We start from the raw sequence: 27381 nt of genomic DNA, 5'->3' as shown, positions 1-27381 counted from the left end.
CACAAAACACACATCCCATTTTGCATATATATATATATATATACTTCAAACTATAGACTCTACAGCTTAACGTTGCGCAAACAACCTCGGAGCGAGTCCCGGGGTCTCAGACAAAAAAAAAAAAAAAAAAAAAAGCCACACCTCGTCCTCTGGCCCCGGCTGAATTCATCATCTGAAAGCTGGCAGGAAAATCAATGGAAACTAATAAAAGGGTCATGCGGCAGTGAACAGAGGCCTTATTTGAATCGCGTCCAAGGATGCGGTCCGGTCTTATAAAGAGCCAGGTGAGAACTGTGCAACACTGGCGAAAAGTTTCGCCTCACCTCTATGAAGTTATTCGCATTTTCATCATCTCCGCTCCTTTAACAGCTCTGAGAAACTTCGTGTTTACCGACAAACACGGGACAAATAATCACACCTGCTGCTGTGAAACATCTTCCAGTAGGATCCTGAATTATCTCGCCGCTTCAACCGACGCAAAGCAAAGACGGCCTCGGCGCGAATTCTCCGGGGTCACGCAAAGAAAGCGAAAACGAAGAGAGCGGCACAAACCTGCCACGTTCACTTTCTCTGAGTTGGTAGCGCTGGGCGTGACCGTGCTGGTGCCGTTCGTCAGGTTGCCCCCGGTGCCGTTGTAGATGTTCTCCACCTTGGACTCCAGCTTGCCCAGCCTCAGCATGATGTTGTCCAGCAGCACCGCCAGGGTCTTCTTCAAGTCTGTGAAAGAAAATAACAGGGAGTTTAAAGTTTAAACCTTTTAATTGTGATATTTATATCAAGGAGCCGCTCTTCTAAAAGCTAAAAGCCTGCGTGACTGAACCACTATATTGTGCAATTAATCAATTAATAATATTACAAGACTTGTGTCGTACTCGCAGCAGTTTCCTTTAGCTTTTTTTTTTGTTTTTAATTTTAAATAAAAGTGCTTTTCACAGCTAATTGCATATCGGGATTCGTGTGTTAACAGCTCTTGTAATGGACATTGTTGGCTCACTGCAGCCTGGACGTGAACATACTATCAAAAAACATAACTGGAGAACGTACGGCCACGAACAACCCATACCCGACATTTTCTCCAATAAGTCAGATCATGAGAATAAAGTCGCTAACTCAAACCAGATCGGGCTGTTCTGACCACACTCGACGGGGAAGTTATTACTCATGTTGTTTTTAAGAACTATCACAATCCAGGGCCACAAGTCACCAGCCACAAGTGTTACACATCGAGCTCCACAGAATTATAAGTCACTGGACGACCAAAGTCAGCAGGACACGTCCTCCACCGTCCCCCAAGATGTCATTGAGATTTGAGGTGGCCGGCTTGAGGCTCATTTAAATGTAAAACCAGAGCTGCTGCTGTTTCTTCTTCTTCTTTGCGAGTGACCTTCCTGTTTAATTTGGTTCTCTGCGTTTCCGCCGGCATCTTTTCCGCCACAAGAACTCATCTGCATAGGACACAGCTAAAAAAAAAAAAAATAATTTATTTGGCTTTATTTATTGTGGTGTTTGTCTGTTACTTTATCCTGCAGCATCTGCGGTGACATTTACATGGAAATGGCGTTCGAAGAAAACGTTATCTGATGAGAATCTGCCACGCGTGCCCGTCGCCAAACCTATAGTATATTACGCACGATTCACTGACTGGCTTACGTGACCGCAGCTCCGATTCCAGACTGGCTCAGGCTTGATGATAATTGCCGCTTGTCTGTCACACAGAAGTGCCACTTTGTCCCGCGCCGCGATGCATTCGACACGCCAGCTTTCATCACGTCAGAGAGATTGGCGCGGGCACAACGAGGCCTGGCACGGCGCGCCGCCCCCCCCCCCCTGATATACGTGTGAACGGAGGAGCAGGAGCGTTTGTCTGATTTGGGACGAGCCGCGAGCGGTGGGAGGAGCAGACGCATTCTAATCAACCGAACGGAAAGATTTCGAGCTGCAGCTTTGCGGAGCTGCTGGGCAGAACACAGTAAGAAAACAGAAGAAGAAGAAGGGGGGCATGCTGTTAAATAATCGCCTCAGGAGCATAGGCCTGCTCTGACAATGCTTGTTTGAATCTCAGTGTGCACCTTCACTTATGTAAACTACAGCTAAGACAAAGTAAACTTGTGGAGCTGACGTGCAAATCCGCGATAATTAGCAGCGTCGCTGATAGAAACAATAAGTTACGGATTGTGTAAAAACACACTTTATCGGCTATGAGTTGGGGATATTCTGATTTAAATGAGTATTTTGAATTTCCTCTTCGTCTCGATTGCGTGACTTGACTTTAACTGATGCGATCAGCGTCCGCTTCTTTTAATCTGATGCTTCCGTTTCTTTCTGTTTTGGGCGCCTACTGAATTTTGCTTTAACACGAGTCGCACTTAACCTTGAACAGTGGAGATTACAATGTGTGTGTGTGTGTGAGGTCACAGTATCGGCAAGTTAAACAAGGAATTTCAGACATCCCTCTCACTGGAAACACACTCCTGTTTCTTCTTGACGAGGCTTCGACTTAGTCAGACTTTAATGATCCACAAGGGAAACTGCTTGGTTATAGTAGCTTAGTTGTAACAAGAAGTTGAGCTGTTGTGCAGCTGGATAGAGTGAGGAATAAAAGACGTTGTGTGAGGTGAATCAGTCTGCTGGAGAATGAGCTCATCTGCCCCTTTAATGTTTGATGGGATGGATTTTCCATAATGGACAACTAGGTTTATGGACATATGTGTTTTTACAACAAGCAGCTCCTATATAAGTGACACATTTACGTGTACAAAGCTCAGTGGATATTGAACTATTTGCACTGGACAACAAATGAAATGGAGTATGAGGTTTGACTCAAGTATCTGTTTGAAATTTATCGTAATTTCTTTATTTTAAAGAAATTACGGGTTTTTGGGATTAAAACGACGTAAGAAGTGTTAAAAACTCTTTGAACTGGAAGTAGTTTTTGAAAGAAATGACCTGGACACATGGATTATTTCAGTGTATATCACAATCTAAGTCACCAATGTGTAACCAAAATATAAAACTGGAAACGAAATCCCAACGTCCTCAAACGAGGACGGGTTAATTTGTCAAATGTGCATCAAATTACAAAAGTTAACAAGCATAAATAAAGTGTATTGACTCTTCTTCTTCTCTTTATGAGGACAACAGATCTAAATGAAGCAGAACAAACTGCAACAAACATAAAACATAATGTCCCCATATGAGGACGCCGGGTCTCGAGAGGTTAACAATGCCTCGGCTTGTGTAGCAACAGCGCTGCCAGGTAACAGCACAGCCCGTCTCTATATATTTTTTAGCAACGTGATGCACAACACAACCTGGGAGGGTAAACACCCTTAACTACGCTCTACATTTCACAGCCGTGTCAAGTTAGATAATGATCCAGATACTCGGTGACCTGGGGTTTTTTCATTTAGCCCACGAGCGTTAAAAAAAAAAAAGATGTGATTACACGGGAACATAAGCCCGAGGTATTCGGAGGTGATCCCTTTTGTTTATTGCCGTGAAGCGAGTCTCAACTCAGCCTGGCTGCTGGCTGGAAATCTGACCAACATAACGCTACAAAGAACAGACGAAGAGCGCAGTGACCTTACACCCGAGAGAGGATTAGACAGCAATATATGTAAGCTTACACTGCACACAGGAAGGAAGACGGTGCTCGCTTCAGACGGCGGCTCCACGGAGCGAGTGATAGCAAAGGGTGTAAAATGTTCCCACACCACAAAAAACATCCTTGGGCTGGTGAAATGTGTCGCATGGACGTGGTGTCAGGTGGATTGTCACACCTGAGCGCGTGGGTCAGTTTCAGGAACGAAGGAAAGGGAAGGATCATATCCTTGTCACGTTTGACACCACTGTGGTGGAAGTAGATTACATGGCCCGTGGAGAGGTGTTTGTATTTGTGTGGTGTGTCGCGCTAGGATTCAAACAATCAAATCACCCGCAGCCTATTCAAGCCCTGTAGACAAACACAAACGTCAGAAAGTCCCTAATCCTTGCTCAGCCTCATTGATTTCTAGCTTTTCAACATGTGGGTTTCTTAAAAAACGATCCCTTCCAATAAAGTGACGAGTGCCCCAAACCAGCTTTTAGGATTTCCAATATTAAATTCGCATCCCATTACGTTTGTCGAGGGTAGCAAAGTTTCCTCTTAAACTCATTACGAATCGTAACAAGGCAAATGCAGGAAGCACTGAGTGTCCTGCCGGCTCGCTATCTAATCAAGGTCTTGAAATGGATTTTGATGTGACATTGGATGCCGGTCAGCAGGCTGCTGCGGCGTAGTGGAAATCAATTCGTCATGCGAGGGAACAAAACAAACTGGACAGGAATGGGTTCACTGGAAAACGCTGGCTGATATTACAGGAAAAATCTGTGACACTCGGATCGTTTTACCCCGAATTAACATTAAAATTTTTACAGTCAGATGCGTCCAATGTAAACGCGCTGTCTGGGTAATTAATACAGCGCAAACACTACTAATTGCTTCGTATAAAACACCAGATGTTGTGGATTTATTTCCTTCCAGCTGCTCAGATCACTCTGTCGAGTTAAATGTTAAAAGCAGAGCGTGATGACAGCAGTTTGGACGTGGCGCTACTTCACAAAGTTAGCTTAAAAGTTCCACGTCGTGCGTGCGCCTTTAAATAAACGCAGGCAGGTTCGATGCTTCTTCCACTAAAGAAAATCCCTGCGAACCTGCGCTTACAGCCTAAGCCAGCAGTGCACTCGTTTCTTTGCAGACTCCGGCTTCTTCGCGAACTCTGGGAGCTGATTTAATCTCCAGAAGCTTTACTGTATCCTGTTGTTTCTCTGGGCATTAGAGCACAATCAATTCCAATCTCAGGTTTCTAATGAAGCCTCCCATCGAGCCATACAGGTCTATTAATGGCATGAATAACTTATTGATGGCACTTCTGGACCTGTGCTATTACAGTATTGTGCTTCGGTGGAGCTGTATCGGCAGGTTTTCTTGAACGCGGCCAGCGTTGCCCCGGCTTGGGAGGTAGACAAGGGGAACCGATATAAAGAAGATGTAAAAAAAAAAGAGGAGGAAAGTAAGGAACAGTCTAGGATCATAACTCAATTGAGGTCGTCTCTCCTGTTTAACGTCTTAAAGAAACTGCTTAAATAAATTTTGAGCTATGAGGCTAATTCTTCTACTTTTCTCATGAAGAAATTTTACAGATTGCAACCAACAAAATCAATCTTCCATTAACCCTTTAAGACCTGAACACCTGCCTGAAAAAAGCTGCCATTACGGGAATGATGACGCACCGCTGCTGTTGGAAGAGACAGTTGTTTGGAGGAATTTGTAGGTAAAAACGACGATAACACAAAGGTCTTCCAGACAAAAGCACAACTTCCCAGCATTCGGCCACACTTTTTTTTCCAATTTTGTCATTAGCACAAACTACTGTGCATTACGGTAATTCAAAAAAACGTCAGCTTTAACATATCACCAAGAATACGTTGTGGCTTCAAAGGGTTAAGTCGAGTTCTGCTGGAAATCACTGCAGTGACATCACAGCTAAGTTGTTTTTGTTCTCTTTGCATATTTTTATTTGACGAAGAATCTCACCGTAAGCCGTCATGGTTCCCACATAAGGCCCGTCCATGACACTCTGGTTCTCCTCCGCCAGCGCTTTGATGTAGCGCTTGCTGAGGTCCAGGATCTGCTGCCGCAGCACCGCGCTGTTCTCGTGGCTGGCCCGCTGCTGGATGGTGAAATGCAGCAGCATCATGCCCCAGATGAAGCCGAAGCTGACCAGGAAGAAGCCGAGCTTCTGCGACGACAGCTTCCACAGGAAGGGTGAAGCCATGCTGACCCTTGACCAACCAGCGAAGGGATGCCTTCGCAACTTTGATTTGACCGAGGGGGAAGGCGCAGAGGTCGGGGGGAGCGGGGAATCAGGAGGGCAGGCGGGGCATGGCGGTGTCAGTAGGCGTAGCTGCGGGGGTTTTCGGAGGGTGGTGCGCGGCTTGTTCGCCTCACCGGTTTGATTTCCTTCTCTGACCCATCCTCATCGCTCAGTAACATCTCAGAGGACTGAGTCCAACCTGCTGCAGAAAAAAAAAACACGTGTTTAGTGTGTTGGCTTGGTGAAAACAGAAACTAACTTATGTCCTTGCTTACAACAAAACACTGACAGGTCAGAGTGAGTCAGCTGTTTCAGCCGTAACTGGACACAAGCCAAGTCTGGACAAACTTCAGTGTTATATTCATTAATAATAGAGCATCACATCCTCGTCCTCAACAGAGGCTGAATTCTAAACGTTCATTCAGGATTTGGTTCATTCGAAAAGATAACGCACCCTCGAAGCGATAAAGCCACGGCCGCACGAAACCGCGGTTGCTGAAAAACCAGCGCGGGGCGGACGTCGTTCGGTTTATTTGAATAGTCGCTGCAAAATAAGGAAGGAGCCATGAACGAGTGGTCTGTTACAGCAGACAGAGCAACCTGCAACTGCAGCAGACCACACAGCACAGAGGCGCAGTGTACGCGGAACGTCGCACTGTTTACACGCGGCACGTTGATCCGCTGCACTGTTAACTTAACGACGATGGCGCAGGGTGAATGCGCGCTTCTATAAAGCAGCGCATTAAAGCTATCGCACGGGGGCCAAGTAAAGCAAGTGAATTATGTCTGATTGCAGGTTTTAAGTTTGCTGAAGAAACTTCTTCCAAAGTTATTTAAGCCCCTTTCTCTGAAATAGATGCGAAACAGAACGGCCTTGTTTGATCCAGGCAGCTTGAAACCTATGACTGATGTGGCTCCGCGAAATTTATTCAAGGGTTTGCTCAATATACAAACATTTGGATGGCCCGACAATTAATCTTTCTTACTGACAAGGGAGAACGCAAACAGAATTCGAAACGCACTCTTTCACGTTCATTTTCCTTGTTTGCTTGGCAAAGTATTCACGAGGCTCATATGTAAAGAAGACTCTCCCACTGAGACCATACGTTTCAGATGTAAAGGTGGTTTAGCTCATAGAAGCAAAAGGTCACTAAAACTATTATTATCGAGTGTTACTGATGAATCTTTTAATGTAAAAATGTTAGAAAAAGGTGGAAAATTCCCACAAGTTCTGACAATCCTAGGTCAGGGTTGACAAACAGCTTGTGTTGTCCAAAAATAGCCCAAAACTAAACTTATTGTTATTGAGGAAACCAACCACCAGTGGGTTTCTGGGCTGAAACACAGACAACAATGATCAAGTGTAGTCCAAGGTCCAAGAAAAGAGACAAGAATGGCTCTTATTTGGCGACGGCAGTGATCAGCTGCAGATTTGGGACCAGAAAACATGAGTTCCTATACAATTGGCCGGTTTGTGTGCGCGCAGGCTCCGTTCAAAACAACCGTCTATTTCGCTCCTCGCGCGGGCACACGACAAGATCCTCACAACCACGCAAATGACCTGACTTAGATAAAGGGCGTCGTAACTTTCCCCTGGTTTCTGTTTGGATGTGTGACCCTTGAAACGAAGCGTAAGGGCGAGACTCGTTTCGTAATGCTCGAGCAGCTCTCGGCTCGGAGTACGGCAACAACAGGAAATAATTGTTGTTAAGTCGCGAGCGTCCCATATTTTTTGGCGTAGCCGCCGCGAGGCGTTTTGTTTGTTGTGTTGTGCTAACTGACGCTTTAATTAAGCAACTACTGGGCATTTATGTGTGCACTTCATTTAGTTCAGATACACATGCATCCTAGACCTGTTATTAAATAATTCATCCTTTGCTCTACAGTGTAAGCAGCTATTAAACCAAAATACGCGACTTCAATTCAAGTTTTTCTTTACTGCCGCTGTGCCAGAAAACAACACATTTGCCTTTTTTTTTTTAACCATCCAACTTTTGCTCATAATGGAGGATGAGGCGAGCCCCGCAGCGTTTCTGAAGCTGTTAAATAGTTCAACTAAGTCTTCGCTGACAACCTCTAGGCGATCTTTGCTACGTTAAATAAATGTCTCTGGCTTTAGGCATTAAGCAACACCAAAAAAAAAGAGAAATCGCTCCAGGGTGCAATCAAGGTAAAATATAAAACGATGTTGCACTCAACTGTTGTAGCTGCAAATGTGGCTAAGAGTGGGTTTTTGCTTTTGAGCCGCGTCTTTCTCATGGTCTTGAAAAGCGACTCTAACCAGGTCAGGACACCATGGCTGCCGTGAAAAGACTGCTAACCTTCTCACCTGTCCAATCTTTGTGTTTGTTTGTCATTTTACCGGAGGAAATGACAAAGAAAATGATCAGCACCTCCCCAAGAAACACAAAAGGCAGCCACACAAAAGGCTCTTTTCGCCTTCCATCCATCAGCTTCGTAAATAGGTCAGAGACGGCTGCGAGTTTAACTTCCACCTCGCGGCAGGTTACGACACACCATAATTGTTCAGTCACTCAGGGCGAAGGCTCGTATTTATTTTCCGAATCTACATACATTTTAACAAATAAATCACATCAGTGCTTTGTGGCGCTTTTTTTTGTTTTGCAGCAGCGGCAGCGACTATTTCTGCAGCTTCACTGCGAATTCATGAGACGAGCCCTTGGCGGCAGCTCTGTGCAATCTGCAGGGCCGATATCATCGGATGTCTCTCATTGCTTGGGATTCTGTCGGGAGGAGGAGGAGGGCAGGAAAAGGCTGGCGAGGCGCTCCGGTCGAGGATGGGAGGCTTTCGGGGCCCCCAGCTACACCGCCGTAAGATCCGCCAGCCAAGACCTACACACGGCAACTGCTTCGGTTTCTGAAAACACACAATCCCAGCCGTGGTTGGCTCAATCGCCTGGCCTGATTTCCTGCAGCTATCCATCTTATTTAATACTGCGGCGCATTATCACCCCTTTGTTAGGAAGTTTTCCAATGACGGGGCCTATGATCTCCAGAGAAAGGGGGCTACGAAAGCAATTCAACCCCACCCGGGGGCGGCGCATATATTGCCTCCTCGCTTACCTTCTGGTTTCTAATTCAGGATCTTAATTTGTCTGGCAGCGAGCCCGCTGGCTCTCGCGGGCTGCAGCCTCGGTGGGACTGCGCGACGACAGCCAGCTAAAGTTACAGAATATACGATCCTTCGCAACTCGAGATGATGACATAACAACCTGCTGAATGCACTTTTCATTGTCGGCAGGAGCGGCGGCGCATTCCGCCCGCGAGGTTCAAGAGGCAGCGGAGACGGAAACAACTGTTATCCTTCGAGCCCGGGAGAAATCAGTGTCGTCCCGGCACTTTGTGCCGTTAGGAACAAAAGACCTGAAATTTCAGCTCGGCTGCTCGGTTTTAAGCGCAGAGTGGCACTGATAAGGCTCGCCACTCACGAGCCAGGCATTTATTTATTAAATGATTTTGAACTGACGAATCTGAACAAACTATAGCAAATAATTAAGCTGCTTTTCTAAGTAACCTAATTCTCATTGTGGGAAACTACAGGTTTCTTGGGTCATGCTACACAGCTTTAGCACTGCATTGTGATTATGTAGCATAAAGCCTTAAATCTCGCCGAGAACAACAATTTCATTTGTAAAGGTGGGAAACAATGGGGAAAGTAACAGACTCCGAAGGCTGATTACTCAGGAAGGAAACATCGACTGGACTCAAAGTTCCAGACATAGTTGAGTCCATTTTTTATTCAATACCAGTGGAGCCAACCCCTGACTGACCATACCAATGCAGAACAATGTTTTTCCACTCGTAGAAATACCCGTTCTCAAAAAGATCGCTCTAGGCTGCAGAAATATCCAATATGAATGCATGTAGTGGCTGGTACCCATCCACCCTGCAGCAATCACGTAGCCTATCATTTGTTTGTATCATCTGTGCACTCCCCAGACAAAATAGGTTTACGGTAAAGGATTAAGCGTCGGCAATCATATTGCATCACCGCCACAACAATCATCCCGAGCTCTGATAGCTCTCCATCAGAGTCCTAATCACGTAGCGTTTGCCCTTGTCCCGTCGTATACTGAACTCTTAAGAACGGGGCCAGATGGGCTGAGCAAGGTGCAGACTCCCGTCTATTTCCAGCTGAAAATAAGCTCCTTTCGCATCTCGTTTAGGGGCTATTCCATAAAGGTGAAGCGGGCCCAGATTAATTCCGGTGCATTACTCCGCGTCTAAAACGGAGCATTCGACCGAACTGAAATAACATACACTAAGAGGTTGTTGCATAAGCGCAAAAAAAATAAATAAAAAATAAGTGAAATATGCTCTGGGTGTAGCCTCGGCCATCAATTATGGATCAGCTTTGAAAAAAAAAAGGATCTATTTTCCACCAGAATATAAATAGTCTCTTGACATCTCACACCCAGGTAACTCTCAGGTGGTGACAGCCACCAGCCTCGCTTCAAATACTCTCTTTTATAACGCGCATATTTGGAGGACGAGTGCGACTTTCACTGAGGATACCATTGTGATTGATGTCCACTCGCAGAAAAAAAAGATACTCCTCCTTGTACATTCCTTAAGTTTTTTGCATTTTCCTCAGTATCCAGTGAAGGCTGCCTTTCCTTTTTGCAAATGTGTGTCGTTTTTTTTTTGGTTTGTGGCCAAGTGAAAACCCCGATGATATCATTTTACACCAATTACAAGAAAATATTCATATTTAAAGAGCTGCAACCGGAGAAACAATTAACCGATTATACGAACATTTCAGGAACTCGATAATTTCCACCCAACCCAGAGCTGTTGTCGTCCAGTTTTTAGTCCACAAATCCAGTGGAGAGTCCTCATTTTAGTCGTCATCTAACCTCTCCCAAACCAACACTGAGCCACATCCCCTGTCGCCCGGGCCAAAGGAGACTTGATCCTGATAATATGGCCCCGCTACCATGGAGACCAGTGTGACTCTGCATCTTAATGGACTCCTTCACATAAGCCCCACCTCTTAATTATTTATTAGGCCCTCCAGAGAAACGAGCCGCGCTTGCAGCCTTCGCCACCTTACTGGTGTGAATCCGGCTCGTAACCAGATATCAACAGACAGGCTTTCCCTGCAGCTAAGTTCGGGCAGTTTATCTAAAACGGGAGAGGCAACCAGATCAATGGTAATGTGTTCATTATTGAGTCAATGATGGGCTCCAACAGCTCTTCGGGGGTACCAATTCCGAGCCACGAATGAACACAAAGGCAGATGGACGTTTAAAGAGAATAACAGAGGACGCATAATTCTGTAACTCATACTGATTTAATATCTAAAGGCATTTAGTGAGGAAGTTGGGGAAAAAAAGAACTTATTTTCCCTTTTTCGATCGGTCTTCCAGTAAGTCGGATGGCGAGATCGGGCGGGAAGGTGATGCAACCGAGCGGCGAAGAAGAAGTAAAACCCAGAAAGCCATGAACGGCAGCAACGCATGAATTCAGGAATGCAAACGAGACAAGACAAACAACGTCCCAAAATAAGCACTTGTCACTCAGCGTGAACAACCACTAACACCGTCACGACAACTTCCCCGTCCTCGTCTTCCTCGGATGAACGTTGCCAACTCTGTTGTGACAAATCAAAGCTCAAAACAAGAATGTCACTGACCTGAGGTGATGACAATGAAAACTACAGCCGCTACCCACATGTATGTGTGAAGTCAAGTAATATATTGAGGTCTGAACTATAATAGAAACTCATTTCAGGAAGAAAACATACTCTGACTGTGTGTTTACATACTGCATTTGTCCATTTGATTTATATAATATATGAAAATGTTGTTTTGTATTTTTATTTATTAGAGAGCCAGAGAAAAGTTTAATGCATTACTTCCTGTGCGAAGTCACAAATGAGTACGTTTGTGCGCTAATGAATAAAATTATCTCCGATATTTTAAGCGAGTGGAAGGAAATGACATCAGATTATCTTCACAGGAAGCGATCAAGCTTGATAACATGTAGTTCAGGGACCGAAAGTCAAGCACCCGAGATCCACTCTCGACCTCCCAAAAGAAGAGCTCTAAATCCAATCAGCCGCGAGCGTGGGGGACGTTTCTGCAAACAGGTTGCTCTGACGGACAACCAAAACCATTTTTTAATAATTATTTTATTATTATAGAAATATCACTTGTGTCTAAACGGTGCCTCTAAGAGCTGTATATCTAAGCCTGCAGGGCATATATATACACACATATATATATGTGTGTGTGTGTTAACCAGGGCCTGGCTATTATAGCTAGCTTTGAGGTTTTTTTTTCCCTATTAACTTTTGTTGCATTAAGGAAGTCGTGATCCATCCAACTCTTTTGTTAAGAATGCAGTAGGACAGGTTATTAGAGTTGCAGGCGTAACCGTAACGTTTTATTTCTCCACAAAAACGAAGCACAAACTTTCAGGAGGTATTATTGGTCCTCCAGAGACGCTTAACTACTGCACGCACAAACACTAATATCCTGACGCCTCTCTCACACACTGAAACACTGTCATTTCCTGCAACAAGCCCACTCATCTGTGTCAAATGGTAAAATAGGAAACAGGTGAAATGTTTTTTTTTGTTGTCATCAAAATAATGGTTGTCAACAGAAATAACTTGAATAATTAAAATCTGACTCATCCAGCTCTATTTTTTTTTTTTTTTAATTTCCTGTAATTCACATTCAGAGACAAAACATAAGGAAATAATAGACAGGAGGTAAGAATTCCTGTTTGGCTACAAAAAAAAAAATATATAAGCTAGCATTTCTGAGAACTGCCGTCGACACAGTCCAACTTGTTAATACCAGGAACTGCTCTCAACATATCTTGTGTCATAAACCCGCTTTCACAGTGGTTAATGACATTGTAACACTCCAGAGTCGTCGGCGTATACGCATCGCCGACTTTCCCGCGGACGAGCAGGGACACGTGTAACCTGCCGCGACGTCGACACGAGACGAAAAGACCACCCGGAACGTGACCCGAGTGTCGAAAAAAAAAAAACATGCCAACAACGGCGACAAGGCGTGGGTCGGAGCTGCAGATGAGGCGCTGGAGCCAGACACGGCACCTCCTCCGCCCTGGATTGCTGTGCTAACACAAACTTGCAAACTGCAGTAACCACACAAAAAAAAAAAAAAAAAAAAAAGAACACTAAAGCAACATGATGTAAAAAGGTTTATAGCAGATTATTTCTGCTGACACACCCATACGACACTTAAGGGCAATGAACTGTTATGCAATGTGATGTATGCAAACATACACGGACTGATACTGACCTGACTGTAGGGCACAGAAACCCTCATCGTCGCTCTTGTGTTTATTCTTCATACTAATCGTCGGTAAAGACACAACGAGTGGCAAAATGTTTTTGCTTTATATCGTTATAATGTTAAAAAAAAACTACAGTCAGTCACATAAGACTTATTAGAGACAGTGCTCTGAGTTGGCAGGCGGGCATAGCTGGGTTTGTTTCATCCAGCTCGGCTTGTAATTTTCGCAATTACGATGTTTTTCTCGTTCAGCATTTGAGGAGCTGCACCCTGACACCTGTGAGAGAAATCTTTTGAGGCGTTTTATTGCTGCTTTGGTTTGTTTAAGCCTTCGCACGCAGCTTTCGGCGAGAGCGCGACACGTCCGTCTCGCCATATCTCGCCTAAATGAACGCGGAAATGAGTGACTTGTTGTATGACGGGGAAGCATCTCTCAGTTAGCCCTCGAGATGCAGATTTGGCACCTTTGTCCGACATCAAAAACCCCAAAAATCAAGTCTCTCTTTTTTGAAACCGCCGCTTTTTCAAGATGCGAAGAATATTTTGGACGAGCGATCAGAAGAAGAGGCAGGTCTATGTGAGTGTTTGTGCTCAGAGAACAGGAGCCCTTTAATCACAGAGAGGCCAAGTGTTCCACTTTTCTCACATGGCATCTATCACCCCCCCCCCCCGATCCTCGCATCTTCAATCCCTCCTTCCTCATCCCTCCGCTGCCTCTCTACCCGAGCCGTGACCCCCCTCCCCATCCACCATCCACCATCCACCCCTACCCCCACCATCAGCTCCACACTTACACACACACACACACCCTCCAATGATTTCTTGCCAGTGAAGCATGCCACCGAAGCAAAGCTCCTTTTCCTCAGGATTTATAATCCCAGAGGCTCTGGCGAAAAGGCGGCTGAAAGAGCTCTTTATAAAGCCAGGGGCAGTCAGCGGCGGCTCACCTCTGGATGGTCACTGCATTCGGCATTAGCTCACGGCACACGGTCGAGTATCACCAGCAGCACGGGAGCTTTTTTTTAATGGCTCACAGCTAATTGTCCTGTTAGAGGAATCCACCGTTATCAGTTTGTTCCAATTTCATTGATACGGTGCAAATAACGAGGGCAAGAACCACAACACGACCCACTTCGTGCGGTGGGCGCAGGCTTGAGACCGGCCAGGTAGAGGGGGGGAAAAAAGATGAATTCACACATCCACCAGAAGTCCTGGTCGACACACACAATCGCATTTGCAGCAGCCTCCGTTACAATGACACAGGATACATCTCACGCGTAATCAGATTAACATGTCACAACCAGATCACACAAGGAAGACAGAAAATTAGAGGAGCGCACTTCTAACCTATATATCACGCTTTAATAACTTTAAAGCGAATCGTAATCCTGGATTGCAAATGTGTCATTATTAATTACAGGAGCGCTCAACATTTTTCTTTTTTAAATAGGTGTTCTTTTGAAAGCAAAAAGAAACCACTTTCCAAGCAATGCCAAGCACTTCCAAAGAAAAGAGCATGCACCAACGCGATTAACTTCCGCAGCCCATTATCTGAGTGTGTCACCAAAATCATATCTATGAGCCGAGATCTTGTTTTTTTGTTTTGTTTTGTTTTTGTTTTTTTTTTAAAGGAGAACAAATAAATATGTCATCCTAGCTTATGTTTAACAAGGTACAGTTTCACTGCCTTTAAATACACGAGGAAGTGCAACCACTGTCAGGAGAAGGTCGTCCGTCACAGACTCTTCTCAGATGACATATGTGAACCATCTTCCCCTTTTTTTGGCTAAACGACCGCCTAAAAAAAGAGTATGATTATTGGTTTTCTCAATGAAGCGAAAAAATAAATAAATATATCATAATAATGCTGTCATTGGGTGCATGCACCTTGACTTTGAGTTGAATGATCAGTTATTCTTGAACAACCTGTTCAAAAAAAAAAGCATATAAGGCGATGCTGGCCGGGAAAGAGGAGCCCTGCAGGTTATGTCGTCACAACATCATCCTATGGAGCACTTTCACTTAGAAAGCTAGCTAAACCGGACGCGTAATAACAATACGACCCCCGGCTCGCTGCGGATATTTACGTCCCCGTCCTCTTTAACCGCCTGTTTAAAATGAAAATAAATAATGAAAAGAAGAAGAAGAAGGAGCTAGCGGGTTAGCTTTTCTCGCTTCTGCCGCTTTACACACAGCCCGTCACACATTCACCGTTTCCCCCCCAGCTAGCACCGGCCGTGGCGTGAGAAAGACCAGCGCACAATTCACAACAAAACACGCACACCGCCGCAGTGACAAGTCGCCCACTCCTCGAGCACAAAGCGGCGAAAAAACACACCGCGCCTTCACCTACTCTCACACCATTTCCTTCACCGACAAGAAGAAGAGAGGGGAAAAGCGAACGCCGCGGAGCCGGCCTTACCTCGGCCACGGTCCGTGTCTTGCAGCCCGTGGAGGTGTGTTATTTATAAGGTGGTAATAGAGACGTAAAAAAAAAAAAAAAAGCCCGGAGAAGAGGCGACCGGAGACGTCGTCGCGTTGAGCGGAAAGATGAGATTCACGGGACGGCGCACGAGCCCCTGAGTTCGCTCTGCCCACCGCGAGTGACGGCGAGGGACCGTGTGCGTGTTAGCGGACACGCGCAAAACGAATAACAGCGTAATTACAAAAATAAAAAAATAAAAAAAATGTTATTTCAAGTCATTTAGTATTAGTGTTCATTTCACCTCCATTCTGTCCAGATACAGTATAAAATACAGACGTATGTCAGATGTACATTTCTAATTTAACCTACTTTTATTTTATTGTGCCCCACAGCTTTAAAGTCAGCAATTCATTCTTTATTTGCTTGAGAATACCTAGAGGCTGTAGGACTTTTGTCATACCCTACTCTATCTAGCTGTGGCTTACAACAACTCACCTTTCTGTAACAGAATAACTCCATGTTATTCATGCTAATGGACACTATTGCACCTTACCTTACTATCATGTATTATCTAATGTATATTCTTCCGTTATAATTCTTGTGCATGTGTCCATATGCTAATTCTGTACATTTTTTGCATATACTACTTTATTTTATGATATAGTTCTTTTTAATTGTGTTTGTAAAGAGTGTTTGTTTTTTCATGTATTAATAACATAGTTGCTTACGTTTTCGGAAAATAAGACAAAAACACGCCCAAGCGCAATGTTTTTTTTTATTGATATTGTAACAGTCGGTATAAAATAAAAAGACATAAGCGATTATGCTGTTAGGCTAACGACCTGGTAGTTACACTTTAACAGACGGAGGCGACATAAAGTAGGACGGTCCCTTACTGAGTGCTCCTGCTGTTAAACGTCAGTAAAAGATGTGTGTTTACTGCCACCTGCTGCAAGTTAGACGATACAGCTGCATAGATAGATAGATAGATAGATAGATAGATAGATAGATAGATAGATAGATAGATAGATAGATAGATAGATAGATAATTATTATTATTAATAATAATAATCTATTAAATTAAATGACCTTAGCCTCCTGAGGAAATATTATACAAAAAAGGTCAGAGCTGCCTCTGAGTCTATGTTAGACAACCAGTCAAATATGTGATACAGATGTAGCTTCATAGTCTCATAGGTCTGAACCACCTCTACACGCCCCCTGTTGATGGTTACAACGGTTTAAGTTGTATTGAGCCGATAAGACAAAGTTGTCCACTAGCTAGTTAGTTGGTGTCTACTTGTTGGTTGCTAGTTGGTAACTAACTGCTAGCATGCTGGTCGTCTTTTCAGTCTGGACTAGGCTTCTAAATGAGTTTTTCCTCGGATCGTGGCACAAAGGATTGTAACATCTTACCCTGTGTATTAAAGAATTATATATTGAACACCGATTTTTGTGCATAAACAATGAAATGGCCACATTTATTTTTTCTTTTGCAAAACAAAAAAAAGGAAAAGTTGAATGATCGAAATACGCTGGTCAACATGTGTGTGAAAAATGAAGTCAACATGTCAAAACAACAACAAAAATAAATGAATAGACCAATAAACATAAATTCCTACTCATGTCCCAGTCAAGTTACTAGCACAGACCAAACCTACGATCACCAGAGTTGTTGCAATTTCTGCTCCTGGTTTATTTTGGGCGTTTGACTTTCCAGTGTGCGTGACTTCATTTCATGGGAGTCTGATGTTTGTAGCACATATTCATACCAGACAATAAACATTAGAAGAAGTTTATTTCCTGTTTATTGCTCATGAAACATTAACAAGTGATTGTGACGGTCCCTTTGCTTGTAAAGGGCCACGTGTTTTTTTTTTTTTTTTTTTTTTTTTTGGTTTTTTTTGCTCACTGCATGTAGATTAGCAGGGGCACATTTCCAAATTTGGAAAACAGAGGGCGTTTTCTAGCATGTCAAACCTGAAATTAATTTCCATAAACAAATAAAATTTGTTAGAATTTTCACATGACATGCTGCACTGTCTGCTCTTTTGTGTGCACAAACCACATTTACAACGACCACAGAAAAACCACAACCCTCAGGCTCAGTCTCTGAGAAAATAGATTTAATATTCAAATAAGCAACATAGTATACACAGGCATGGCTCCAATCATCAGAAAGAATATTGCTGCTGATCACAGACATTTTATATTATTATCACACAGCGCAACAACTAAGGAGAAGTCATTTGATAACATGAAATATTCACATCATTATTCTGTTTAAAACATACACAATTGACAGTTGTACAGACATACAGAGCTGAAGGCAGAGTTGAGCTTGATTCCCAGTAAGGCACTCATGATTAAAATGACATTTACAACCATTGGTTTCCAATAAATCACAGAGGACGCAATTTCTGCTCATACAGGTGGCTCTGACTGATTGAAAGTATAATCTGAATTATGAAGATATGAATGAAAAGATGTGACATTTATGTAAGGACCGACATTAAAAGTCAACTTTGACCCCTGCAACAGATTTTGATAGCGGTTATGAGATAGCACGTTTGGCTCACTGTTGTTCCACGAGCTGCCTGAAACCAGTTTTTAAAACATGAACCCATATCATAACCACACATATGATCTTTTTTTTTCTTTTTTTGCGAAAAAGACAAAAGCTAATACTGCATTCCTCAGAGAAAAGATAAAAGTTAACTAATTATTTGCTTTGTGGTAGGCAGATAAATTAACACAGTATTTAATTATTCTTTTTACATTTTCCTTATTGTGCCTTTGGTTTTGGAAAAGCCAATCGCTACTTCAGCGTTGTGAGAAACCCAAAGGCCTGAGGTCCTTATGATTTCTAAGATATGATTGGACAGTTGCATAAAATGCAAACTTCAGACACTTTTCCCCACTATAAATAAAAGTTAAATAGCTTTTTTGGAAAATTACAATTATGCTAACCAAGCTACTTTCATCAGATCGTTGAATCATGGGCGTGGCCTCATACACTGCAGTGTGCAACTTCAAGTCAGGGGCACAGTTTCGATTCAGGTCTGTGTCCACTGCTGCATGTCGGCCCCTCTTCTGTTTGAAACGATTCAGTGGATTCATTTATTATTTATTTATTGAATGGAGGACAAAGCTGTCGGATGTGGATTCATTTTCCCAGCCTTTTGGCCACGTCCTTGTAGGCCAGCTCGATCTCCTTGTCAGCCGCGCACGTGTTGGTGAACTCGTCCCGGCGGTAGGCGTTGTTCAGGTAGCGCCACACCCCACTGAATTCGGACGGGATGCTGTATCTTCTGTATTTCTTTGCTACCACCTGAACGAAAGCAGAGTTATTGCAAGACTTTGGCAGCAATGGCCAAATTTAGACCATCAAAGAATCACAGGCAGAGCAGGTTACCTTGACGACATGAAGTTTGGGGAGGAGGTTGCAGTCAGCCAGCGTCAATTCATCTCCATCCAGGTATTTGCGGGCGGATTCTGCCCTCTGAGATTCATCAGGCAGCGGACTCATCAGGTACTCATCCAGCTGAGCCAAGGCCTTGTTTAGACCCTTCTCCAAGGCTGAAACAGGTAAATTAGGGCGATCGTACAGTCCCCGATTTGAATGAGGAAAACACAAAAAAGTTGCGCACTGATTACAACAGCAGTTATTACGGTAGTCGAATAGAGGGTATGCATTGACGTCACTGCCGCCTGGGGCCGCGCCCTCTGAGTGGCAAAAACATGGCGAAGTGTGGATTATCAAATCAAATTAAGCGCAATTGCACAATGATCCACATGAACTAGTATGGATTTTGAAAAGTGGATTAGCGTCGGTTTCAGTTAGTTCAAGTTAGTTTCATTTCAGTTATGATAAATGTAGCTAAATAAAAAATGCTAACCGCTTTACTGAGTAACGTTAGCCATTACGCCAAACGGATGATGAGGAGTGATCACAAATATTCAGTTTATTGTTATTTGTAGTTGGAATTGAAATAGTTAATGTCGGCCGAAACGATGCAAAAACAACAATATCCAAAATATCTAATATCCAAAAACTGACAGCCCTCCAGAACGTAACTTAAGAAGTAACTAAAGATATGACTTCATCAGAAAAATACAGCATAAATATTACCTGACACTAAATGAGAACCACAACACTAGGTTTCTGTGCCTGAATTCCAGTTGTTTCTTTTTAATGCAGCGATCCATTTACTTCTCTGTGCTTTGGCTGTTGGAGATATCTATAAAAACATGTCTCCGACTGCTTTTCAAATCCGTTGGTACAGTCAATCGCACAACAGCTCTTCCCCATTTTTAAATTCATTTTATAATTCAGACTGTATTAAAGCCTATGGCTCAACTGTCAGTTTTTGCCACTCATTGGGCGTCACCACAGACCTGTGACGTGACGTCACGTGCAGACCCTCTATAGGGAGCAGTATAACTTTTACGGTAGCCGGTCGTGCTGCTATTGACATAACGGGTTATAAAAATGAACATTTAAATATGTCAATATAAATGAAACTGCAATTGCCCCTGTTTCTTCATTTCATCTTGATAACATTTAATCTTTCTTTTATCTGCGAGCTGTAAGTGTCCCTGGATTTCATTTCAGAAATCTGGTTACCTTAATATAAAGAGCATCATAAGGTATAACGTAAAAGCCAAGAGCAAGGACTGCAGACATATTAAGTCAGTGGCAGATCTCCCAATCCTTAAATGTTCACCAAAAAGGAGCTAGAGCTTACAAAAAAACGCTGGAGGTAAATGTTAGAAGCCAATTGGTTTAGTTTAACATAGAGACTGGATGAGAAACAGCCGCTGAGGCAGACGATATTATTAGGAGTGAAGACATTTTAAATCATTTGAACCTGAACTGCTTAAATATTAACTGTCAAACATTTAACGCTGAAATGTTCATGGGAAACAGCCAGCTTTGCTAAGTCTAAGGGTCACAAAGACTTAACAGTGTTACACTAATCGTTGGTTTTATCATTGTTTTTTTATAATGGAGAAACAGATAAGATTTCACATATTTATTATGCGTTAGAGACATTGGCCATGTTTCTTAACCTTTGCACGGAGGAGGGGTAGCTTCATCGACTAGTTTCTTGCTGTTACCAGTCTTGCCAGTAAAAAGCAAAATGGTAAAAATGTAGGTATTTTCACTCGGTTGCACTAAAACTAATGAACCAGTACGTGAATCCTGCACAAACAATATTTCTCTTCAACTGCAGGTTAATTTCCAGACCAGAAGGTCCTAGAAGTTGATAAACCAGTGCTCCTGTTAAGACTTGGATAATTCTGCACAATTTTGAATACAGCACTCTCACCTTGATTTTTATCTGCCGCTGTGTTCTTGACGTAAGCTGAGAACCGGGCAAATATGTCGTTTCCTGCTGTGTTGGACTCACGGTTCCTCGCTGCGAGTCTGGGATACCTGAGGAACGTGGAGTTAACATGGTGTCAGGGTGATGTTTCTCGCCCTATTTACTATTAGCCTGTGTCTGCGTGTGCGTCTCAGGCCTACTTTGGTGGAGTCAACGTCTGCTCCAGGTACTCCTCGATTTTGTTGACATCAGTGAGAACCTCGCCCTGGAAAGTGAGGAAGGGCGGGTGTGTCCCTGGCGCCAGGTTGTGAAGATCAGCAGGTTTCCTGATTGAAGTATAATAGTTTTACAACTTCTTTGATTAGATTTGATGTAATTTTGAATCTAGATGTGATGAAATCATGCAGCAGTTAGTATTTTAGCTTGTGTAAGCGGCACTTGTGCAGCAAAGTTTACTTCACTTATAATTTTTCTACAATAAAACAAACTTCTTTAAATCTGCCAAACTATTATTTTGAGACACAACTGACAGCGGAAACTAAGTGTAAACACAGACCTTTAATTATAATGTGATAATAACTGAACTACCTCTTGAGGTCCACAGTGGTGACATTGAAAACTACTCCTTTAAGCCACAGGATCATGAAGAGGCGCTGGGAGAACGGACAGTTTCCAAGGCTCTCCCCATCACTCCCAGCCTGCGAACACACACACACATCATGAACACGGTGAGACCGAAGAATAAGAATACAGTGTCGAGCTGTTTGTGTATTTGTACAGCAAACACATCATATGCTGACGCACTCCTCTTCACGCACATGCATTCATTAACAAAGTGACAGGCACACACAGCTGTATACACTGATTCACACACACATACACAATGTACACACTGAATGTGTGTGCGTGCGTCACTCGCTTGCAACAGTATACTGTAACGAGACACCAGGTCCAACATGAATAATCCACACTGCTTCCATTAGCCGCCTCACCGCTTATTTAGACCTCTTGCACATGTAGTGTCTCCTGTATTAAAAATAAAAATAATAATCTACTGTCCGTCAACGCTCCCCCGAAACATGTACCATCAACCTTCCTTTGCCAGTAAGAGAACATGAATAAAGAGAACCTGTATTACTTCAGGAGCCAAAGCTTAGCCCATAGTTTAAATTTAATGTCAAAAAGCTAGTTAGCTAAAATAATGGAAACAGCAGGAAACTAAGCTGACCACCTGTTTCAAAATTGAAATTTTACAAATGAATTAGCAGCGTGATTTAGGCGGGACAGGTTAATGGAGTTACTTCCAGTCTGTATGCTAAGCTAATGTGAATTAGTGAATGTTTACATATTAATTATGCTTTAGATCCATTGGTTTGTCAGTTTTAATTTTAGGACTGGACAGGGCTTCGATTGCTAGCTAGTTTCCCCTCTTTTTCCTGCCTTTATGCTAAGCTAAACAGTGCTAAATTTCCAATTTAGCATACATTGAAGGCAGCAGTACAAGTACTATAACAAATACTATAATAGTCATTTTAAAAACTGACCATCACATCATAAAAGATAAAATATGACCTGTTGTATATGATAAATTCATTAAAGGACCACACAGCGGTCCTTTAATCATGTTTGGTCAGCAAACAATGACACTAATAAACCACACACTGCTACACGCAGGCAGAACTAATGTACACACAGACACACACCCCTCAGAACATTTTGTATCATAACCTTAGCCTATTCAGAGCCGATGTTCTCAATACAGAAAGGACCGCAGTAATAATTCAGTGGGGGAGAGAAAGAGAGAGATTGTCTATGCACGTGGGTGTCAGGTTAACACATGGAAAATCAGCGTGCAACAACAACAACATGGCATGCACACGCCGCTTAAAGGAGCCACCCTCAAACACACACGGCTGATTATAAAGTGTGCAGATGACATTTTAATGAAATGTATATGTCATGCACATAAATAGCAACTGTTAGCAACAAATTTAGAAGTTCACACACGCTAAAATAAGCCCCACCTTAACAAATAGTTCAATATCGGGGTCCTTGTCCTCCTCTGCTGCGGTATCCGTCATGGTCAAAAAAAAAAAGCTTGTGTGTTTTGTTCCCACAGTCTAGATATGTTAGTCGTGTTTGTGTGTCAGTTTTCAGCGGGTTCTACTCCAGGTCCATTTAGTGAAGTCAGCTCTGTCACGGTGTCAGCTGAGGACGAACGCCAGCAAGTGTGACAAAAAGAGAGGTAGAGAGAGGGAGGGAGTGTGTGTGTGTGTGTGTGTGTGTGTGTGAGAGAGGGGTTCAATTTGTACCCGAGGTCACGATGGTGGGGCGTGACAGTGACGGCAAAAAATAACCCCCCTTTTTTAGGTGGGGAGGGGGTAAGGGTGTCAAGTGGGAGCACGAGTGTAGTGAGGAGGGAATGGTGCCCCTCCCACCCTCTTCCAGCTCTGACTGGCAACAAACCGTGTGACTTCGAATCATTAGAGAGTCATTGTCACCTTCTCAGACTCATCAGCAGCACCCATGGGTCCCAGGCAGTCTGAGTTGCACCCAAGTGGCATTTAGTACAGGGTGATATCAAACTTTCAGAAGGTTCATAGTCTCAGCTTCCCACAGGAGTGTGATTTATAACACTGAAGGAATTTACTTCATTATGGTGACTTTAGGAGACAACAGTTGGATGCTTAAAATGTATATTTATATGTATTACACATCCTTTTACAACTGTAAGACTAAAACCAGCGAAGAAAATGTACCACCAATATAGCCTCTAATATAGTGTAAACGATGTGACGTTTTTTGAGGGGCGGGGCTTAAGTGGATGCCAAACTTTTCAAACACTATAGCCTGTAAAGGCGGATAGCATATTTCAAGAGACTGTTTTGGCAAGAATGGACAAGGGAAACGCATATTTTAGAGAATATACTAATACACTCACTCCCTGAGACCTGAGTGTTATTTTAAAAAGTTTACTCTGATTGGATTACATCACTGACCCCTACACTCTCACTCACTGGATGGACAATTTGACCAAAGGAGGACACAGAGGGGACGAAGTCTGGTCTGTCTTTATCAAGTGAAGCCTCTCCAACAAAGATATTACAAGAAGTAGGTGGAACCACTGTGGGGTGTAACGTAGTAAATGCAAATTCTGCTTGGACACTCCTGAAACACGCAATTAACGTTGCGTTAGCTCACGGTTAGCATTAGCATTAACGTGTAACAAGAATCCCTAAATAAGCACTAACTGATGAGGCATTACATATTGATCTGACCTGATATAAAGTGTGCAAGTTGTTGATTGTCTCACTCCAATCCTTTTGTTTAATCCCTAAAACCAAACCAAACTTGTCTACACTGGCAGTGGCTGGTATGTGATAAAACCTCAAGTTAGTGTTTTAGATTTTTTTGGTTTTGGCACCAAAAATAAAGCAAGACGACATTTTCATGGTTGAAAGTGACGGTGTTCGCCTCTAGCTTCCCTCTGTTCTGCCTCCAGTTAACATTGGAGGCAGCATATAATGAGCAGTGCATTTGATGATGGATGTTTTTACCGGGCACATAATAAATGGCAGGCTAAAGTAACTTTTTAATAGGAGCTAGCTTGGCTTTTTAGTTGCTCTCCAATTCATCAGGAGGCTGGCTTCTCACTTTTTAGCAAGCTACAGTACAAGGGAGGTGTTCACCCTCATAAATGCAAATAAATCATTTATCAGATGCGCTACTATTGCAAAGTGTGCTGTGGTTAATGTTAATAAGTAGCTGAAAATAGATTCTGGAGTTTCCTGACACCTTGTAAGCATGTTCCAGAAGATAAGAGCCCTTTCAAGTTAAAGCTATGTGTTTGTATGGTTAGTACAAAGGAGAGTTATTTTTTTAGTTACTGTGTGGATATGAAGTTGTCTCATAAAACATGACAATGTTATATTAGCTAGCTAGCTGGCACCTAGCACTTGAAGCAATGTAACAGCACCTTTTCCAAGCGTTGGACCATAAGAAATGCCATCTTTCATTTCTGATGGATTACTTCTTAGTGGCCCTGACAAGCTGCTGCATCTCAGCTACAGACTTGTTGTTAAAGAAACCCTGGGTAACACTTTAGAAGCTCAGTGTGGTGGCTCTTGGGGGTCGCCATCTTGCCGTTGCCTGACTCCTCCTGTCTCTTACCCAGTTCAAATATTTAGTGGCCTTAATTGTGGATAATTGTAAGCCTTGATACTATTTAAGCAAGTGAGTTGTACAAAAATTAAAGTACACTTGTCATGAACGTGGGAAATGGCTAAATAGCGCAAAAATTCTGTTGAAAGCTGGAAGGGGGGGTTTGAGGAACTGCAGTGGTTGCCACTTGGTTTTGGTTTTTCTCGTCATCATTTTGGTTCCTTCCTGTTCTTTCAATGTTCTCTTTGAGTTGCATTCTTCTCTTTGTCACCACAAAAATTCACAATACCCAGCAAACATTTTGGTTCCTGCTGTTCTTGCTCAACTTTATCAAACACTTCAATGCGAGCTAATAAAAAAAAATGGTCAGAAGGAAAATCCACTGTCTGGTGAGGTCAACCTTAGACTTTGATCTCTTTATTTCAACATCCTCACATGAAAGTTATATTACTATAATTTACGCTGATGTAGTTTCAAAGTGTAAGATTTACGATCCCCCGTATACTCCACTGCAACTGGACTTTAGTGTGGATTGTGCAGATTACGTAATAAATAATTTCTGTTACACTTGGGTGTGGATGTGATAGATCAGCCTTGACTCAAACACGTGTGAGAGGAACCCTCCTCACCTGCCCCAGCACTGACTAAGAACATTCTTGTCAGTACAGCTGAGCTTATATTTAGAACCAAAGAAACCCCGTCCAAAGCACGCATACGTAGGAAAGACTGAACACGATAGCCTACAAATAGAAGTGCATGTGAACAACACACTGAGGCCCAAACAACGGGGCAACACCCACTGACCTTGTACTCTTGTTCTTACACAGCTGATACGAATCAGTGGATGAATACATTTGTCGGTTTGAATATTCGTTCCCTACCTTTACAAAAAGAGTGATCTGGTTTGCGTTGTCTTGAGGCTTCAGTGCTTCTTCCTTCTCAGAGTCTGATGAAGATGAAGATGAGGATCGGGATCGGCGTGCTGAGTCTACCTCTATCTGCGGAGGTGCCCTGGTCCAGTTAATTTCTCTGCTGGTCTCCACCTCTATCTTCTCTTCTTCTTCTTCTGATGATGATTCTTTATCTGATTCTTTCTCTGATTCTTTATCAGATTCTTTCTCTGATTCTTTATCAGATTCTTTCTCGGATTCTTTATCAGATTCTTTATCTGAGTCTTCCTTCTCTGATTCTTCCTTCTCTTCTTCGTGTTTCTCTTCTTCTTCTTCAGATGAGGAGGAGGATGAGGATGAGGACGAACTACCACTACCTCTCCTCTCCTTTGAGGAACGGCGATGACCAGGGGGAGTCTCTATTCTCCCGTCTGGTCCCGTGTTCTCATACTGCGTTGACATATACGGAACGGACTCGTGGACCAGGTCGTATGTGCCCGACTCGTTCTCGTAGATGGAGTCTGGGTTCTCATACACGTTGTCCATCCTGGGCGAAGACGTCAAGCTGAGCTCGTCCTGAGATGGTGCAGCCTGTCAAGGTGTACGGCGGAGTGAATGTGCTGCAGACAGCGCATGTCTTATCAAAAGGCACAGCGACAGGACTTTGGTCGGGGATGGCTAAAAGGCGATGCCAAAGAAAGACACCGATGATTGATAAAGGAGAATCAAGTCCGAACACGCTGCTCGTTATTGCCATGTGGAGGGCTGCTATCTCCTTAGATGTTGTATAATTTTATTGTGCTTTAAAGTGCAGTGGTCCTACACAGATGATTTCACGATCATTATTGTCGAGTTAGACTCGGTCTCTCGCCACCCTTCATTGTTTCACTTCCTGGTTTTCAATTTGCGTGACCGAGAAGGCATCACATTCGCTCGCATAACTGTATTTGGAACTGCGTAACTCAGATGCCTGGCAAATTGCACAAGGCTGCAAAACGATGTTAGGAGACATTGTGTTGGAGATGGTCACGCACCTCTGATTCACCAGTGTTTTCTCATAAGGTCATTTTAAAGCTTTTACCGAGAGCTATATGTTATTATGATTGTAAATGTACATTTAAATATATTCTAATTTTTAACAAACGGGCACCAAGTAATATTTAGCACACACAGCATCATAAAAACAAGCAAGTCACTCGCACTTCATTCATTTATCTGAAAGGTGATTGGCTATTCGAGCTGCCAATTCTCTCATGGCGTGAGTCGACAGTTACGTCAATTTACGGCAACAGAAGCAGCCGTAGGCAGCTTTTATATCAAAATAAAAGCGCCCCCGTGTTAAATGAACCTTCAATAAAATAATTTGTTGGTTTATTTTAAACCAGAACATACAAATTAAATTGGTGTCCATATAGAAAACGAAAG

General features: G+C 43.1%; 2 protein-coding genes across 2 annotated transcripts in view; both read right to left on the bottom strand.

Annotated features, from left to right (window-relative positions):
* The window catches only part of mgat5 (alpha-1,6-mannosylglycoprotein 6-beta-N-acetylglucosaminyltransferase), a 63125-nt gene extending 47374 nt beyond the window's left edge, over positions 1-15751 (bottom strand). Inside the window, exons 1-3 of the mRNA XM_047576367.1 lie at positions 15573-15751; positions 5576-6057; positions 553-717 (exon numbers count right to left, since the gene is read on the bottom strand). Coding sequence (XP_047432323.1) covers positions 553-717; positions 5576-5816 — 406 coding nt within the window. The 5' untranslated portion in view covers positions 5817-6057; positions 15573-15751. The remainder of the gene's footprint in view (positions 1-552; positions 718-5575; positions 6058-15572) is intronic.
* Positions 15752-17680: 1929 nt separating this feature from the next.
* clic5a (chloride intracellular channel 5a) lies at positions 17681-26585 on the bottom strand. Its single transcript, XM_047576958.1, has 6 exons — positions 25948-26585; positions 21494-21603; positions 21106-21231; positions 20909-21015; positions 18991-19154; positions 17681-18906 (listed from the first exon to the last, which is right to left on the bottom strand). The coding sequence occupies exons 1-6, from the start codon at positions 26500-26502 to the stop codon at positions 18742-18744; spliced, it is 1227 nt and encodes a 408-aa protein (XP_047432914.1). The 5' UTR covers positions 26503-26585; the 3' UTR covers positions 17681-18741.
* Between the last annotated feature and the right edge of the window lie 796 nt (positions 26586-27381).

The sequence above is a fragment of the Mugil cephalus genome, chromosome 23, assembly GCF_022458985.1.
Source record: "Mugil cephalus isolate CIBA_MC_2020 chromosome 23, CIBA_Mcephalus_1.1, whole genome shotgun sequence".
NCBI lineage: Eukaryota > Metazoa > Chordata > Actinopteri > Mugiliformes > Mugilidae > Mugil > Mugil cephalus.
This window is presented reverse-complemented; position numbering and strand designations above follow the sequence as displayed.

What these genes read in the sequence shown, in the direction of transcription:
- clic5a (XM_047576958.1), bottom strand. Translation starts at nt 26,502, where the DNA reads ATGGACAACGTGTATGAGAACCCAGACTCCATCTACGAGAACGAGTCG. An exon ending in ACCACTGTGGACCTCAAGAG is followed by an intron (nt 21,232 to 21,493) that starts GTAGTTCAGTTA and finishes TACTTCAATCAG; the next exon opens with GAAACCTGCTGATCTTCACA. An exon ending in CAGACGTTGACTCCACCAAA is followed by an intron (nt 21,016 to 21,105) that starts GTAGGCCTGAGA and finishes CACGTTCCTCAG; the next exon opens with GTATCCCAGACTCGCAGCGA.